This window comes from Sardina pilchardus, chromosome 4, assembly GCF_963854185.1.
Source record: "Sardina pilchardus chromosome 4, fSarPil1.1, whole genome shotgun sequence".
NCBI lineage: Eukaryota > Metazoa > Chordata > Actinopteri > Clupeiformes > Clupeidae > Sardina > Sardina pilchardus.
In genome coordinates, this window is record NC_084997.1 from 16,430,490 (window position 1) to 16,447,222 (window position 16,733).

General features: G+C 43.0%; 1 protein-coding gene across 1 annotated transcript; it reads right to left on the reverse strand.

Annotated features, from left to right (window-relative positions):
- Positions 1–584: 584 nt before the first annotated feature.
- On the reverse strand, positions 585–16,656 carry stam2 (signal transducing adaptor molecule (SH3 domain and ITAM motif) 2). The gene is made up of 14 exons (XM_062534371.1): positions 16,364–16,656; positions 14,582–14,666; positions 14,224–14,299; positions 12,340–12,435; positions 11,965–12,108; positions 10,447–10,516; positions 9,718–9,904; positions 9,479–9,573; positions 8,998–9,104; positions 8,359–8,446; positions 8,139–8,193; positions 6,629–6,782; positions 6,014–6,189; positions 585–3,063 (listed from the first exon to the last, which is right to left on the reverse strand). The coding sequence occupies exons 1-14, from the start codon at positions 16,401–16,403 to the stop codon at positions 2,868–2,870; spliced, it is 1,569 nt and encodes a 522-aa protein (XP_062390355.1). The 5' UTR covers positions 16,404–16,656; the 3' UTR covers positions 585–2,867.
- Positions 16,657–16,733: the final 77 nt, after the last annotated feature.

Below are 16,733 nucleotides of genomic sequence, written 5' to 3' on the forward strand. Positions count from 1 at the left end.
TGTGAAGGAAGCAAGCTTGTTTGTTGATCTGCCAACCTGGGATATCCCTACAAGGCATTTAATATCTTTCCTGTGCATGTCTGAAATCCTGTCTTAACACTGAAAACAGCGGTGATGTCTTCTGTATAGTGAGTCATGAAGCACTGTCGACAGGTTTCATTGGTAAATAAATAGAGGATGAGTCATGGAGCATCGCAAAGAGTGACCTTTACCTGAAGACTTCCTCTAGAGAGATTCAAGCACATATCAAAAGGGGAAAAAATCTCTCTCTCTCTCTCTTTCTCTCTCTCACACACACACACCCTTGTCTCTGACACTTTTGGCTGACCTTCAGGGAGCACACACAAGCGCGTGCACGCACACACACACACACACACACACAAACAAACATCAGCTGGCACATGGGTTTAGGTCTTGGCGGAATATATTTTAAAGCCATCTGTCCTTCATCTAGCAAAGAAAATAATGCTATTTTTCTCCCCATCAAAAAACCTATGAAAGCATTCTAATTTTTATTGACACTTTAAATGACACACCTTTGGCTAACTTGTCCAATATCCAAAAGAATCACTAGACAAGGCACATTTTTGAAACACATGCCATCTTTCCTTTTATTTTGAAAGCGTAAATTGTGTTACAAAACTAACTTTAAAAATGACAAATGCAGGAAATAGAGGAAGAATGATATTACAAAAGTGATCTTGCTTTAAACGGACTGGACCCCATCAACACGTTTTTTTTTTCTGTGACAAATTTTTATAGTATAGAATTATTGGTTTACAGCAGCTTTCAAGAGTGAATTCCTTTGAATTAGTCTGTCTCATTCCATCCATCATGAAAACAAGGCATTCGGTGGTAAATCATTATTTATAAAGTTAAGGTGCAATAAAGATAATCCCAGATATTTTACATCTATTATACAACACCTTACAAAGAGGCAGGTTATGAAAATAAAGATGGTTCTTACTTTGTTATCATAATATAATCTTATCCAGCTGGACTGAAGAAAATGTGTAATTTCCCAAATGTGTCGGTCCTAAAATATATCCATGAAATCATGGAAAAAAAATATTCCAATCAACAAATATTTTTGACCCACTTAAAAGAGAAGTAGAACCCCTGAATAGTGCACTTAATGCACTAGTGATTTTAATCCGAATCAACTGATTTTAATCTGTGAATCAGAACAACTGGTTGCCATTTACACTGGTCGAGTTGATTTGGTTGAAGTGTTGCAATGCGGCAACATTAAGGTAAAAACCAAAACCTAGATACAGATACATTATATATATTACATAGATGAAACCACCAAAAAAAAAAAAAAACTGAATGAACAAACCAGATAAAATACAAGTTATGATACAGAAAACATCACTGAAGACCAGTGACGTGTGCCAAACTCACTGACCACCGTTCATACATCCAAAAGTCCTATCAGAGAGAACCTATCAGATCAGATTATACACATATAGCACACAAGAATGACACACATAGATAGAAGTCTCTGTGGTTTTGCCTACATGCACGACAATAAAGCCTCGGAACATAGGCATTTGAATTGCTTCTGGAACCTTCCCTGGAGGACAAGTGCGTTGGCACACTTGATTGTGAGCCATGAGATTGTGAATTCCCGTCTATATATGCCTCTAACAGCCGCCCAACTGGGCCCTTCTCTCCCTCCGAGCGACTTCCATTACAGCCCCCATAAGAGAATCCCCAAAGTCAGCCACAAAAGGACAAAATGGAGGAGATCACTCATGTCAGCGTGACTGATAAGAAAATTTGCAGCCCGAAGGGCTAAGGGAATTAATAACTACTACAAATTGTGTTAGTTTAAACCAGTCAAAGTCAAATCATCAGCAAAATGTTCTCACTTACTGAAAGGGAAAGAACAAGTACACTTTGGTGGGAAATGACTAGACACACTGCCACCTGAAGTCATCAAAGAAATGAAAATAAAAAATAAAACAAAGTTGCTGTGATTTTTTAACAAAACTTGGTAGTAATAGAAAATATTAGTTTTTATATTCAAACAAAATACTTGTTTTGAGTTCTGAAAAATCAGAAAAATAATCAAAAAGTGTGAACTCCAAATAAAAGAAATAATATATATATTTTTAACAAAAATAAGAGCTTCATCTATGTTAAAGCAAACAGGACATTTATTTGGGACATATCCAGGAGCTGTATGGAGTAACGATACTTAAATAAACCTTTACATGATGATTAAAACAATAATAAAAACATGAGGTCAATCGTCTGCCTGAACACCAACCCTCTGCCTCTGTGTACTTCAGCTGAAGCATCTGAGGGCGAGAACAGGAGAGCGCCAAGAAAAACCTTCCAAAGGATGATGCACCCCCACCCCACCCCATCCCACGCCACGCCATCTACCTGACCCCTCTTTGAACTCCAGATGTTTTCCAAATGCCTTAAAGGGACTGTTGGCTACGTTAGCTTGCACACGCTCACGCACTAGTATTTTGGTATTGTTCAATAGTTTTTCAACTATTCCCAAACACATCCAAGTGATTGAGAGTGCACTAGCGAGCTAGCCAGCAAACAGTCCATATCAAGACTTTTGTTTTTTGGATTTCGACTGTAGAGAAAACGTCGTTCATGGGCACTATCGACCGACAGCTGTGCCTCGGTATATGTCCTCTACACCTGACTTCCGCTCACCTTCACAAAACAAAAAAACCAAAAAAAAGTCTCGCCATCGCCACGGTTGGTAGAAGGAGAGAAGAGACCCGAGTGGAGAGACCATATAGAGACTATACATTCATCCTAACTTACGGAGGCGTGTCTGCACTGGACAAGGATATGCGCGGGCTGAAGTGTGAAGTTTATTGCGCTGCGTTACTGCGTTACAGGAGAGGCTGCTGGTAGAAGGCCGCCGGCTGGGGCTGGGAGCCAGGGTGGGTGGGGCCTGCCATTGAGTAGGAGGGGCCTGCCATGCCGTGGCTAGCGTTCTGATAGGCTGACATGTCCATGGCCACACCCGCTTGTGGTGGGTAAGGGCCTCCAGGAGCTTGGTTCATGTATGGGGGGTTCATGTGACTGCTGGAAAGGATATGGAAGAATGACAGTCAGTGCCTTAAAACAAATGTATAAAACAAACATTTTGAGCATTTTAGCAGTCAAGGTTGAGCTCCCTACGCTTAGTGAACATTGCAAATCACCTCTACACTATATGCTCGGAGCAGGAAGTGGCCTAGCAAGTAGTGGCCAGAAAGTCATGGGCTTGATGGTGCGTTCATGCGGCTGGGAGGGAAAGTGGGAATATTCCCACTTCTAAACTCCACACTTCTGAAATGAGAACATTCACTATGTTGAGTGACGTCAAAACATTATCCTGGGAGCTCTCCCAAAGCCCCCACTTCAAACTGGGACCACCTAAACGCAGAGAATTCTCCCACTTCCCAGTTGCTCTTGAACGCACCACAATTCATTAACCCCAATTTGCTCCAGGGGGACTGTCCCTGCAGTTGGTGTATGTAAGTCACTTTGGACAAAAGTGTCAACAAAATAAATATACCTCCAGCAGTGCTATGGTTTTGGGACCAAAATAGTGCACTGGGCTTGAGACTAGTGATTTTTCTGGGCATAAAATCGAAGGCTCATCATAAGCTGTCATACCAGAGTACATCCATCTTTTAAAAAAAATAAATAAAAAAAACGAATGAATTTTCTCTCTCTTGGAAATGCACTGCATGTTCTGCCCCTATTTCTCTGTATTTTTCTTGTGCAACTTTTCAAGGATATTGGCTGTCTGACTCGCAAGGTCAACCTGTGAGGCATCCTGCCTACTTCCTGCTCTTCTATGGCAACTTTCATTATTAGATTGACAAAAGACAGGATACAGACCTATGACTGAACTCACACATTCAGTCTCTAGCCCAGTATGAGTAATGCTAGAACTACATAGAATATAAATGTCAAACAGAATCATTCTGTAAAGTGAGAAATGTCCGTTTGTGTTCTTCGCATATCTCCACAATCATTCATCCCTTTTCTTGCCGTTTGTATTGTTGACCACCCAAGCGCACACAGTTTGGATGAGAAATGCCAAAGACATTTAACAGATACTGACATCAACCAGAGATGTAAAAGTCCAGCTTCAGAGAGTAGTCCTGCCATGTATAGTATGCCATGTATGTATGGGTTTCATTAGGTCTCGCTCCACAGGTGTATGAAATCAAGCACCTATAATATGAATGCAGACTGCATGGTGCTTGATTAACCCACCAGTGGAAAGGGACCTTATGAAACCCATGACTAGGTTCTACCTGTGCATTTAACTCGGGTTATTTCACTAATGACCTAATCTGTCCGTGGGGCTAATTAGAATCAGCTGATTAAGTGAATGGTTAGAACAAAAATGTGGCAAGACTTTGATTTTTTAAAGCCGGACTTTAACACCTCTGACATTAACGACATGGTGACCAACTACAAACACAATGGGCCTGTAACCACGGAAACATATAGTGAATCTGGATCTCAACAACATGACCAACACCAGATGCACTATGCCAGTGGCAATTAAGCTTCGTAGAGGGCACTACACTAGTCACTAGAATGTAGGAGAGATGGATGGGGCAATTGTGCTTAGCCTCAAAGCAGGTTAGAATATTGTGTAAGATCATTATTATAACACCAATTTCACCCTTTTTCATCTATCCCTTTTCTAGAAACTTTTATACTATCAACTTGAGAAATTTCCTTTGACCTTTTTGAGTAAAATAAATAATCCGGGAACAATGTTTCCAAAGTTTTTTCTGGCACCGGCAGAATGTTACATCGATTGATTACTTTGCTAATGTCAGGAATCAGTAAATGCCACTGTATGACCTAGTAACATTTCAGAAAAAATACCTCTTTGTAGTATTTAGTTTATTTTCAGTTTATAATGTGTGTCTCTTCCAGGGACCATGTACAAAATCCATTCAGCTCATAAAGAGATGCAAAGATGCTTTATACCACATTAAGCAACTAGCTATTTTCCATCGGCATCTATCTTCCTATCTTAGTGTCTGTGTGGCTGCTGCTGGCCACATTTGAAAATGCGAGTGGAGGGGAGGGCAGACATGGCAGGACCTGAACCTCTGGAGTCCATATTGCTTTTTCAGGTCAGCTGCTCTCAATCTGTCAGCATCACCATCTGTCCACGGCCGAGTGCAAAGAGCAGCTCATGTGACGCGATAGTTGTATCTAAGACAGCGGCAATATAAACGAAAATGATAGTAGCAGTGGTATAAGCGGGATAATCAACTCCGCGCCCTGTGCGTTTCTAGGAAAATAATGCACTTATCGAAGTGTAGTCCCCTCCGCCTGCGGTGTCGGGTCCTTATTACCACTTCGAACATGCATTATTTTCCTATAAACGCACGGCGCGTCGTTGATTATCCCTTACGTACTACACATGAACTGAAGACATCGTTGTGGATGACCCATCCATGTCTACGCTTGGTGTTCATGGTATTAAATTCGCAAATTAATTAAGCGTAATTATTAAAATTAACTGTGGTTCATCTTCGCTCGTTGCCTCTGCTTAGTCTGGCTATCATCATACTAAGCTCAATCTTTTAAGATTGAACATTAGTATGGGGATGCTTTGTTTCTACTGTACAAGAGGCGTGGTCAATGGCCATCATTCAAATGACTCCGTACGCTTGGATAGTCCTCCAACCAATCAGACCAACGAGACGGTGCGTCTTTTGGATAAGCTAGTTTCTGATCGCAGCCAAAGATTCTGGCAGGGAACAGAGGAGATCGATGTGCAGGTCTCCAGCCTGAGCTGCCGGGCGAAATCTAAAATCACCGGAGGTTCATGCAGCGTTCACCCAGCCTAGCCTCTGCTTAGATAGATCACTTAAATTAGGGACCAAAGAGACAAGCTATCACTTTCTAAGGCACGTTGTTATGGGCTACTAGTTTGTAGACCCAAAATCCACACGGCTGCTTAGCCTACTGAACCATTTGAGTCCAGGGGGAGCGGTAGGGAAGTGCTTACCTGATGTACTGGGGCTGGGGTCCGGGCTGGCTGGTGGCGGGGCCGTTGACGGTAGGGGGCATGGAGCAGAGGGCAGAGGGCTGGTCGGGGTTCATGTTGTAGGCCTGGCCTGGCGCAGGTGGGCCCTGGGGGACCCCAGCGGGCATGTAGCCGCCTGGTAACTGCCCCGGGTACCCCTGGGAGATGGAGAGGGGATAGAGAGGGGGGGTAGAAAGAATTTTATTGAAACTGACACAGGCAGAGAGGACATAGTTTGTCTTTATTGCAAGACATTGTCATCCCTTGCACCGGAGTGATTTGTTGTTTGTCAAATGCAGAGTTATGCAGTTATAAATGTACTTCACGGACGAACAAAAGAGCCTCTTGCACAGCCTAACTATCCCATAATGTGCACCCTCCATCATGCCTTTAGCATCAATTCTCAACACAATGCATAAGAAACAATGATGTACACCAATCACCATGAAGGGCACACAAAGGTAACTTTGTGTTTATGTGTGTGTGTGTGTGTGTGTGTGTGTATGCATGCCTGTAAATGTGTGTGTGTGTGTGTGTGTGTGTGTATGCCTGTAAATGTGTGTGTGTGTGTGCGTGTGTGTGTTGGTTGCTGCTCACCTGCATGGGAACAGAAGGCTGGTAGTGTGGTTGCTGGTGGGGCTGCTGCATCTTAGAGTAGGGCGAGTACATGGGCACCTCGTTCATCAGCTGGTTGTAGAGCTCAAGGGCCTCCAGCACCTTCACATTGAGCTCTGAGAGCTCGGAGTGTTTCCTACAGCACAGCATGTGCACAGCAGAGCAAGAGAGAGAGAGAGAGAGAAAGGGAGTGTGAGAGAAGGAGAGGTGTAAGGCCACTATTCGTTCATATTTCAAATCATGTTTACACACAGACTCTAATATAAGACAAATAATTACAAATGTAAGCATACTTACACTTAAAAGCAAGCAAATGTATCTGTCAATGTATCTGTCTCGATAAGACATGTCATGATAAGACAGGCTGCCCATTAAATTAATCTTACCATAATAGGTACCATAATTTCCAAACTATTAGCTGCATCTTATACATTGATTTTGCTTTGATTTTGTGATACACAGCGGCAGTTAACATGGTATTAATCTTGTTTCAACTTGCATAAAACACTGTCCTGCAGCTTATACATAATGCAGCTGATACACAGGATATTACTGTAAGTGTCTCGGTACTAAAACAATACCAACTAGATTTTGATTTTAACATAAGATTAAAAACAATTAGTTAGATAAGCAGGTCCTGCAGTGCATGCAAAGACACACAGATGGTGAGGGGCAAACAGACAGTAAGATAAACAAAGAAGGAGGGAGAGAAAAATAGACAGATAGAGAAACAGAGAGGGAGAAATAGAGATAAACACATGGAGAAAGAGAGAGATGGACAATGGGGCGATGGAGAGGCAAAGTGACAGGCAGAGATAGAGAAATAGAGAGATAGAGAAATAGAGAAATGACAAAGTGACAGGCAGAGATGGAGAAACAGACAGACAGTTGGAGAGTGGAGGAGGGTGGAGGAGGGTGGAGGAGGGTGGAGGGGAAGTGAGATGCCACGAGAGGAAGCCACTGATGGTGTGTGATGCTACCCACACACTCCGCGCTCTCAGGAGAGCAGACAAAACAACGCACGCACTGTAGAGGCTTACGTAAGCCGCTCTCCCCTCCCCTCAGAGTTCTAAATGAGGGCACACACGGGGAGGGGGATGGCTCAATATGAAGTGTCCTAACCACTCCATGAATACATTAGAAAACACCCGGGTCCACACACACACACTTTTACATGGCCTTTAGTAACCTCTCCATCGTTCCTCTGTGGAAGTAGGCGATTTGAACACTGAATAAAGTATAGCTGCTCGCTGATACCAGACATGGCTGGAATGGAAGGCCATTCAGTAAAGTCCCTTGAGTATGTTTTATATTGATTTGAATCTGTACATTAAATATGATACATACGGTACACTATTTCCCCCAGAAGTGTCTATTCTTCATGACCATGATAGAAACATGGGATTTACAAGGGATTTGGAGAGAAACCTCAAAATGTCCTCTCTTCTTGAGACTAGTCTTTCTGTGCGCCACCAGGGTCGGATCATCTCACCTGTCAATCTCCTGCAGTTTCTCATCGATCAGCGGGTTCATCTGCTCACAGGCACCTGAGGAGTCAGAGGTTAACGGAGAATCAATACCCACGCCTCGCTATTAAAAGCATGCAGACTCATTCAGAGTCAGAGTCACTCAATTAACACGAGACAAATCATGAATGTCTAGTTCTGTTCTCCATGACAAAAAAAAAAGGGGGGGGGGATTGATTTGCAAACCTTCTAACTGGACGAGCTCCTGGCTGTCGGGGTCTGTGCTGGCCGGGTCTGTGTTCTGGAGCAAGTACAGGGTTCGGTCCATCTTCTCCTAAAAGAGAAACGTGTGAACGTGAGTTGGAGCACAGCACAGTGTTGGGTGTTTGCGGGTGCTTGTACAGCAAATACAAACAGTGGCTCCAAATGATACAATAAATGCAAGCGACAACCGCATTATGTAACCAGCAGGAGGTAAGATGTATTTGGAATGGGAACACAATGACCCTCTGGCTTGTTTAGACATCCTCTCTGTCAACACATTTCAGCCCCTATCTTTGTACATATACTGCATTGTATACAATGTGTTGTGCGTTGTATGTATTGCACGGACTCCTTGCTGATGGATCTTCAAAAGGGAGTTTAAGAAATCAAAACAAAAGGCAAGATTCTCCAAAACTATGCATTTTAAAGTCACACACACACACACACACACACACACACACACACACACACACACACACACACACACACACACACACACACACACACACACACACACACACACACACACACACACACACACACACACACAGACACACACACAGACACACACACACACACACACGACTTGGCGAGCGCTGTGTCTCCTCTGTCCTCACTCACCTCGTCTATAAACACGGGCTCCGGCTCGGCTCTGGTCTCCACGCCGGCCTCCTCCTCCTCCTCCACAGCGGCGGCCGCTGCAGCCCCGCCGCTCTCCGCATACGCCGCTGCAGACACAAACCAGACGCCACACAGCCACACTCGTCAGGAAGCACCGCACCGCACGGCCACATGCACTACGCAGCCTCTTCAGTCGCGTTAAGTGTCACACGTCTATTTAAGTGCACACTCCTCTTCAGGAGCATACACAGGATTACTCAAACACTCTACTTACTTACTTCATGTTTATTAGATAGGGGATAGATCAAATACATGCGGGAAAACTGCAGCGCAAGTATCCAGTGCAATGCATAGCAACTGCTTATGTCTATACTGCACTGTAGTCTATACAGTTTAACATGTGATATTTACTTAATATCCTATGAAATAACATACTTTCCATGATGTAAGGGGTGAAGAAAAGGGTAGGGTTGGATTGTACCTGGTTCAGGCTCAGCGTTTAGATTAGTCGTGACAAAGTTGGAGGGGAAGAGGCCGACTCCTCTGTGGTTCTCTCCTTTCCACCAGTTCGGATCGCTGCAGAGCGACGGATCAAAAACGCGTCAGATTACACGCTACAGTCAGCAGAAAACGGGCTTTTTGGCTTAAACACTGACGGACAGAGTCTGAGGAGGTAAAGCGTTTCGCTGAGGAGGAGGAGGAGGAGGAGGGGTGAATCACCTGTCGTCCAAGATGATGATGAGCTCGCCAGACTTGAAGGTGAGCTCGTTGTCCTCGGCCGCCTCGAAGTCGTAGAGGGCGCGCACTTTCCGCGACTCCTTGCCCCCGTTGACGTTGTAAGGCGGGTCGGCCGTGAAGGTGAGGGGCCGCGTCTCCACCTTCTGCTCCTGCAGGGACAGCTCGATGGCTGCAGGGGGCGATAGGGAGTGGCGGTGAAAGAATTCAGGTTAGAGGTTAATAACAAAGTGTAACGACTCATCTATATGAGCACTATTGAGCACACTGAAGAGCAAAGGGGTGCTGATGAGAGATATTAACAAGAAACAAAATTGGAGTTGAACTCTTGATTGTCTACGTCAGTCACAAGCTATACAAACAGAGTTAGATAGTACTGCGGCAGGGAATGATAACATTCTATGGTGACCTAATGACAGACATAGCTCTTCTACAACCAGCTACTCTACTCAGTGCCACAGACGGTACACATCTAAACAGGCCACATACTCTGTACCATCATTTCCCAACTATTAGCCACGGCTAATACATTGATTTTGCTAAATTTCTTCTTAGCTATGAGGTTCATACACGGGGGTAGTTAATACTGTGTTTTGCTTCTTTTAACTTGCATAAAATACTGTCCTGTGGCTTATACACATTGCAGGTAATACACAGGAAATGACTGCGTGTGTTGGAAAAACATTTGCCGTAGGCATCATCTCTGTGTCTTACCCTTGGCTAGGTCATCCTCATCAGCGCTTCTGCTGGGGGCAGGGGTGCTGTTAGTCTTCACACTGGAGCTCTGTGGAGAAGAACGCACATAGAGCTCTTTAGATGGCCTGACGGGAGCCTCAACCTGGGCTAAGGGGAACAACGTAGTCTTCCTATCGAAGTTGAAAGGTAGAGTTTGCTATACTCCAATACAATATCCTGTTTACATTGTAGTGTATGTTGTGTGTGGTGTCTAAAGCTGCTGGGACCTTCAATTTCCCCTTGGGGATCAATAAAGTATCTATCCATCTATCTATCTATCTATCGATCGATCTATCTAAATACATCCAAAACACTTTAGATCAACATCAGCAAATTGCTCAGATCATAGCAGGAATGAACTGAAGCAAATTCCACCCAGTAAATATGCTGATTTGTAAATTATTTGCTGTCGAAGTCACATATCAACAACCTTGTGCCAGAATAACAGTCCCCATCTTACATGTACTGAGTGTAACTACAGAAATAGCATGAGCACAAATTACATTTCTGGCTCCTTGGGTCTAAAATGCCACCTAGGGGATGAGCCAAGCACTATCCTTGGTAGCAGTAGGCCAGCAATATAGTTTGGTGGTGGCTGTGGCACAGATGCTCAGAAAGAAAAACAGATGTTTGACTGCTTTCAGAAGAACAGTGACTGCTATATTATCTTCATGACCTTCAAAGGACAAAGTCAACACCACAGCCTATTTCAACTTCCTCCCAAGTGTGCACAGGCATGATGCCTTTAAAATGAAGAACCTCCAGCAGCCCTAAGTGTGCATTAATCTTCCATCCTAGATAGGTCGAGTCTTTATTGTCATATAAGGTTATTCTACTGCGTGGCAGGCTGATGTGGAGCCAGCCACTGTGTCCATAGTCAAATGCACTGGTATTCACGGCTTGCTAAGAATATCAACCACCGTACTTTTACAGTACATTTGTGTTTCCTTCTTTCACCAGAGAGGCTAGGCAATGCTGAAGGAAGCATTCAAAAAGGAATGCACAAAAGAATATCAGACAATGTACACAGCTTTAGCTACCATGGTTTCCACCTCCCGATAGCACAGGACAGGTATATTAAAAATGCCATTCAGAGGGGTTTCAAGACTACAAACAATAAAAGACTGTCCGACTGTCAGACAAAAGAATAGAAAAGAAAAGAAAAGGGGAAAAAAAATCATGGCGGGGCATTAACAACACATTTCAGAGAGCCTAAAGGGGCCATCCTGGCCAAACTCCAAAGACTGCGAGAGGAAATTCACCTCTTAAGCCCACTCCTTCAGTGAAAACATGCACGTTAGCAGTACGCTCTGCCAGCAGACATACTGGAGAGCCGCTAAGGGGGCAAGGAACTGCTGCGCTAGTGTGTGTTAACGTTTGACTTTTGTCCACTGTGATTCACTTTGAGTCTGGGAAGTGTAAATGAAAACATATTTTGGCAGCCCACCCAAGCACAGGCGCCTGTGTAGGAAGAGGGTCTGAGTCAGGACCCCTCACCTGATTGTGGGAAGGGAAAGTCACCCCCTCCTCCTTCAGGGATTTGATGGTGGCGCTGATGAGGCTGAGCTGTGGATCTTTCTGGAAGTCCTCAGCCCATTCCACCATCAGAGCCTTCAACTTCTCACCGACCTTAGGGTGGGCCTAGAGGACAGAGCAGCCAATCACACGTTAGGCAACAGGAGACACATCAGGGCCCAGCAGATGATCAAAAGGTTACTTTGACATCTGTAAATTCATTACTCATTCATTACAATTCTCATGAAGTGTATGTGGAGAAGTTCTTCACACAAGTGTTAAAGTTTTAGTGTCTTAGATATACAGCATGAAAAAAAGAAAAACAAATTAGTTATGATTCGTAATGAATTTCCATACCCTCGCCAACACAGTGCGCACTTCACTGGCAAACTCCCGTGAGCATATCTCTAGGTGGAAGATCCTGCCACTGTTTGAAACAGCCGCTCCCAATAACTAGAAGAGAACACAGAAGAATTGATGTTAAAGCGTTACACATGACATGTTTAATTAGTTAAGTTAGTAGCAGATTACAATTTTTTCTTAAAGGCTACTCAAAATAGTGGAAACATTTTTTTTATTTTACTGTCTATGGAGAAAAACAAGCGAGTCCCGGATTTATTATCCCATTATTACACCATCACTTAATAACCCAATTGCATTGCCTTCTAAAGGACAGGAAGGGGTGGTGAAACAACACCAGTTCCAGACAACCACACAAAGTATGAATTGCTTCATGCTTAACAGTTGACCCTAATTCCCCAGACATCCTTATGGCGTTCTTTGAAACTCATGTTGAATCACACTGGCTGGGCCTTTGGTGTCTGCTTTCATACTGACACAACAGAGCACCCAAATCTGATTTCTGTTGAGACTGACAGCAAAGTCAAATCACGCCATAACGGCTCCTGAGAATGCAGACTGGCCACATGTACAGTGAGAAAAAATATCAGCTTTTAAAAATAGACCAATGTCGTCTGTGACTGTGGTAATGGAAGCAATGGCAGGGAAATGCAGAGTAAGCACTTCATAAAGCCCAGTTTCCTAACAGTAACGAAACTCATGAGGGAGTGTACTAGCGCTTAGCTTGTAGCGACTCTTGCCGGCAGACTCGTACCAGACTAGCTCCTTCAAAACCTAGAGCAACCAGGGGGTGAAGGGTAGTAGTCAAGAGAGGTCACCAATCTAAAGAAACAACTACAGTAATTTCCTGTGTATTAGCCGCATTGTGTATAAGCCGCAGACAGTCTTCTATGCAAGTTAAAAGAAACACAAAACCATATTAATGCCATATTAACTGGCCCCATGTATTAAACTCATAGGTTTAGTTGGGAAATTACGGGAAATATAGAGTTTGAGAATAGAAATCTATAGAGAGTGAGCTAGGTTTAGGGGAGAGTTCTCAACTCTAGAGGTCACTACTGCCATTCCTTTTTTGAATTGCTGGTCGTGTTGGAGTTCCGTACTAATAATAAAATGAATGAAAATGGCAAGGAGTAATATTTACATGTTACCATATAGATAATAGATCAGCATGGAATTTCAGCCTAAAACTATCTACATAAAGGCATGCAAATACTCACATACACTGCTGACATCCAAGTTTTGAAGATAAAAAAAAGGTATTTTGCCTAAATTGCTGGTGGTGTTTCTTCCAATAAATTTGAAGATGGAACAAAAATCCATTTGAGGGTGGTACTACAGTTAGTCTGGCTCTGCCTGCTTTTCAGCTCATTTTTCATCTCACACTGAGACACTAGCAAAAAATATTGCACCAAGATACTTCATCAGAATCCAGAAAAGCCCCTTTATGCAGCAACTGTTCCATTGAAGTCTCTCCCATATGGCCTCTGCTCTGCATAAAGGGGGATTTTTCTTTCTTCACAAAGTGAGTGTCTGGTAGTAATACCAGGCAAACTAAAAGTACCTGCTCATGACAAACATACCCCATTAAGTGGCTGACTACTGCATAGTGTCGCTTTAACTAATCATTTGTTAGCCTGGGAGACCTACCCAGGTAAATCCTAAGAAAGGGCTTATCCAATGATATTTCCAATCATGGGGCTACCATATTTGATCTGATTTTGCAGTTACACCATTTTTTAACAGACATCATTGGATTATTTTTTAACTCCTCTGTATGTGTGTGTGTGTGTGCGTGAGAGAGAGAGAGAGAGAGAGAGAGAGAGAGAGAGAGAGAGAGAGAGAGAGAGTTATAGAGGGACAACGTGAGTTCAAACTTACGGTTAGTGCTTGCATGGCCACATGTGGGACTTTGTGGTTGACGCGCTTCATTATTGACCTGAGACAGTCCTTTGCACTGAAATGGAAAGTCAAGGCAACAGATAACTTTCAGCTCTAAGGCTGCAAAAACAAACAACCAAAGAAAAATGATCAGAAAATGGAATAAAAAAAGTAGCAAATGAAAGTCATATTAAATGACATTTGAAAGAAAATAGTGTTTTATCAGCAGCAGCAGCACTATGAACGGAGTCTAATGGCAGAGATGTCAGTATGATGGCGATGCCTGATATCATGGTGATGGCAGATAGATAATGAGTGTGAGATTTCACACACAGATTGCGCAACAGTTTCAGCTCACCCATTGGGCGTCGTCCCGACGCGGTCACAAATGTCCATGATGAGACCCCAGTCATCAGTGGTGTTAGTTTCGCTGGTTGCCTTTTCTGAAATGCAAATCAAGTTCACATGAACAATGCAGGCTCTGCTGAAAACAAACATTTCAAAACACAGGTGGAGTTAGGTGGAGTGCCATGTTTCCTTGATATTTCGCATTCAAATTACATGAAAATCAGCTAATGGGGTAACATGGGACAGGTCACAACAAGCAGTCTGTTTGGATTCTTGGGTAAGATGGCAAATACAACGAGAATCAGGTCAGGCATGATCAACAGGTAGAAGGCAAACAGGTTGAATATGGAACTGTCAAAAAAAGTGAGCCAGTGAGACTAGTCAGGAAGTGTGCTGGAGTAAATAACCTGACAACTACCTAAAAAATACTCGTTTTACTACTTCTTGAGTGGTGTGGTGTGGACCTAGGAGTTAGGCCTAGTAGTACAATGTAAGTCTTCATTCCTCTAAAGGGAATATGACCCTAAACTTAACTCACCACCTGTTAATATAAAGCTATATTACCAGCTGATGCCATAGTGACTCTCTGTTGTCCAGATAAATTATGGGCACATAGCCTACCCTACTGTATAGGGAACAACGGCAACGGGTTCGGGTTTATACCGTAGCCTTCCAACATCTTTTTATATTTTCCTATTTTGAGGCATTAGGGCACTTACATTCATAAGCAAATGAGGTTTTAAGGGAAGATTAAAAAAAGAAAAATGCTGCCACAAGATGTGACAGACTTGAGTGATTTGCACACTTTTGCATACATCCCATGATGCCAAGCAGGATGAAAATGTTCACACTATTACAGACAACCAACACACCAACAAAGAAATGTGTATCCCTCCATGGTTTTATGCAAATCACAAGCACTGAAAATGTGTGGTAATGATGCTACTAAACTAACATTATGTTGACTGATTAGAATTGATTCTTCTGAGTTGGCTAGAGCTAAATGAAAACTCCCCTCTTCGAAATATTAACACTTTGTCATACGATCGGAAAATGACGTCGGATGACCTGTCATAGACTCACCCATTTCTTTACTACCACAGATAACTTCCTGCTAGCTTCCATAACAAAACAGAGTTTTACTGTGACATGACACACAGCACCTCTCTGTATTATTAACTTTAGCTGAATGGCGACAACCTTTCATGTAACGTAGGCAGAACACAGTTCTAGCAAGTAATGCTTAATGTTAGCTCTTTAGCTAATGTACGCTAACGTAGAAACAAACAAAATGTCCCATTCGTCCAAGACCAGAGAGTAACGTTAGCTTCGGGAACCATATTGATGTTAATTACAGGTATTCAATACCCGTTTGCATCCCACTCCCCACATTGACTGTTGCCCAATGTTACCAGGTTAGCAGAAAGACCGAATCGGTTAGCTCAATCAGCTGGCCAGCCCTGAAGCTAAGATAATCAAAATACTGTAGCCAAATCTAACAGTCAGCTGTCCCGTTAGCTGGACTGCTGTCACCATAATGTATGACACACCATGAAAACACCAGCATATGATCACAGATAAGCCAAACTTTTCCCCGAGACTCTTGCTGACCATGTACACGCAGTTAAGGAAGAGGTTCGGGTCATAACATTAACCCCATGACTGGTGAGCTAACTCAACCGAGGCAGATAGCTAAATAGCTATGATAGCTAGCTTATACCAACATTAGCTATCTTAGCTTTCATGAAAACGTCAACAAGAAGAGATAACGTAACACATCAGATCATCTTACCCACATCCTGGTCGAAGGGATTTTGTGCAAACAAAGGCATTATAGATCTTCAGTGAAGGGACAATACTACAGGACAAACTTCACTATTATTCAGCTGACAGATATCCCTTCCTTATCCATTAAACTCCACTCTCACCAGTTGTTCTTCCGTAAGTAGATGCCCCGCACTATGCCTGAATAGCAAACCACAGAAACCACGTATTCCAATTCCACCTAACTAAAAAGGCTAAGTAAAAAAAAATGTAAAAGTGAGATCAAATTAATTAAGTTATACGTTAACATAGTATTGCTGACTGTATCAATTATCAAACATTACAGTATCGGTCGGGCAACGAGTTTGACACCTCTTTGCATTCCAAACACAGTCAAC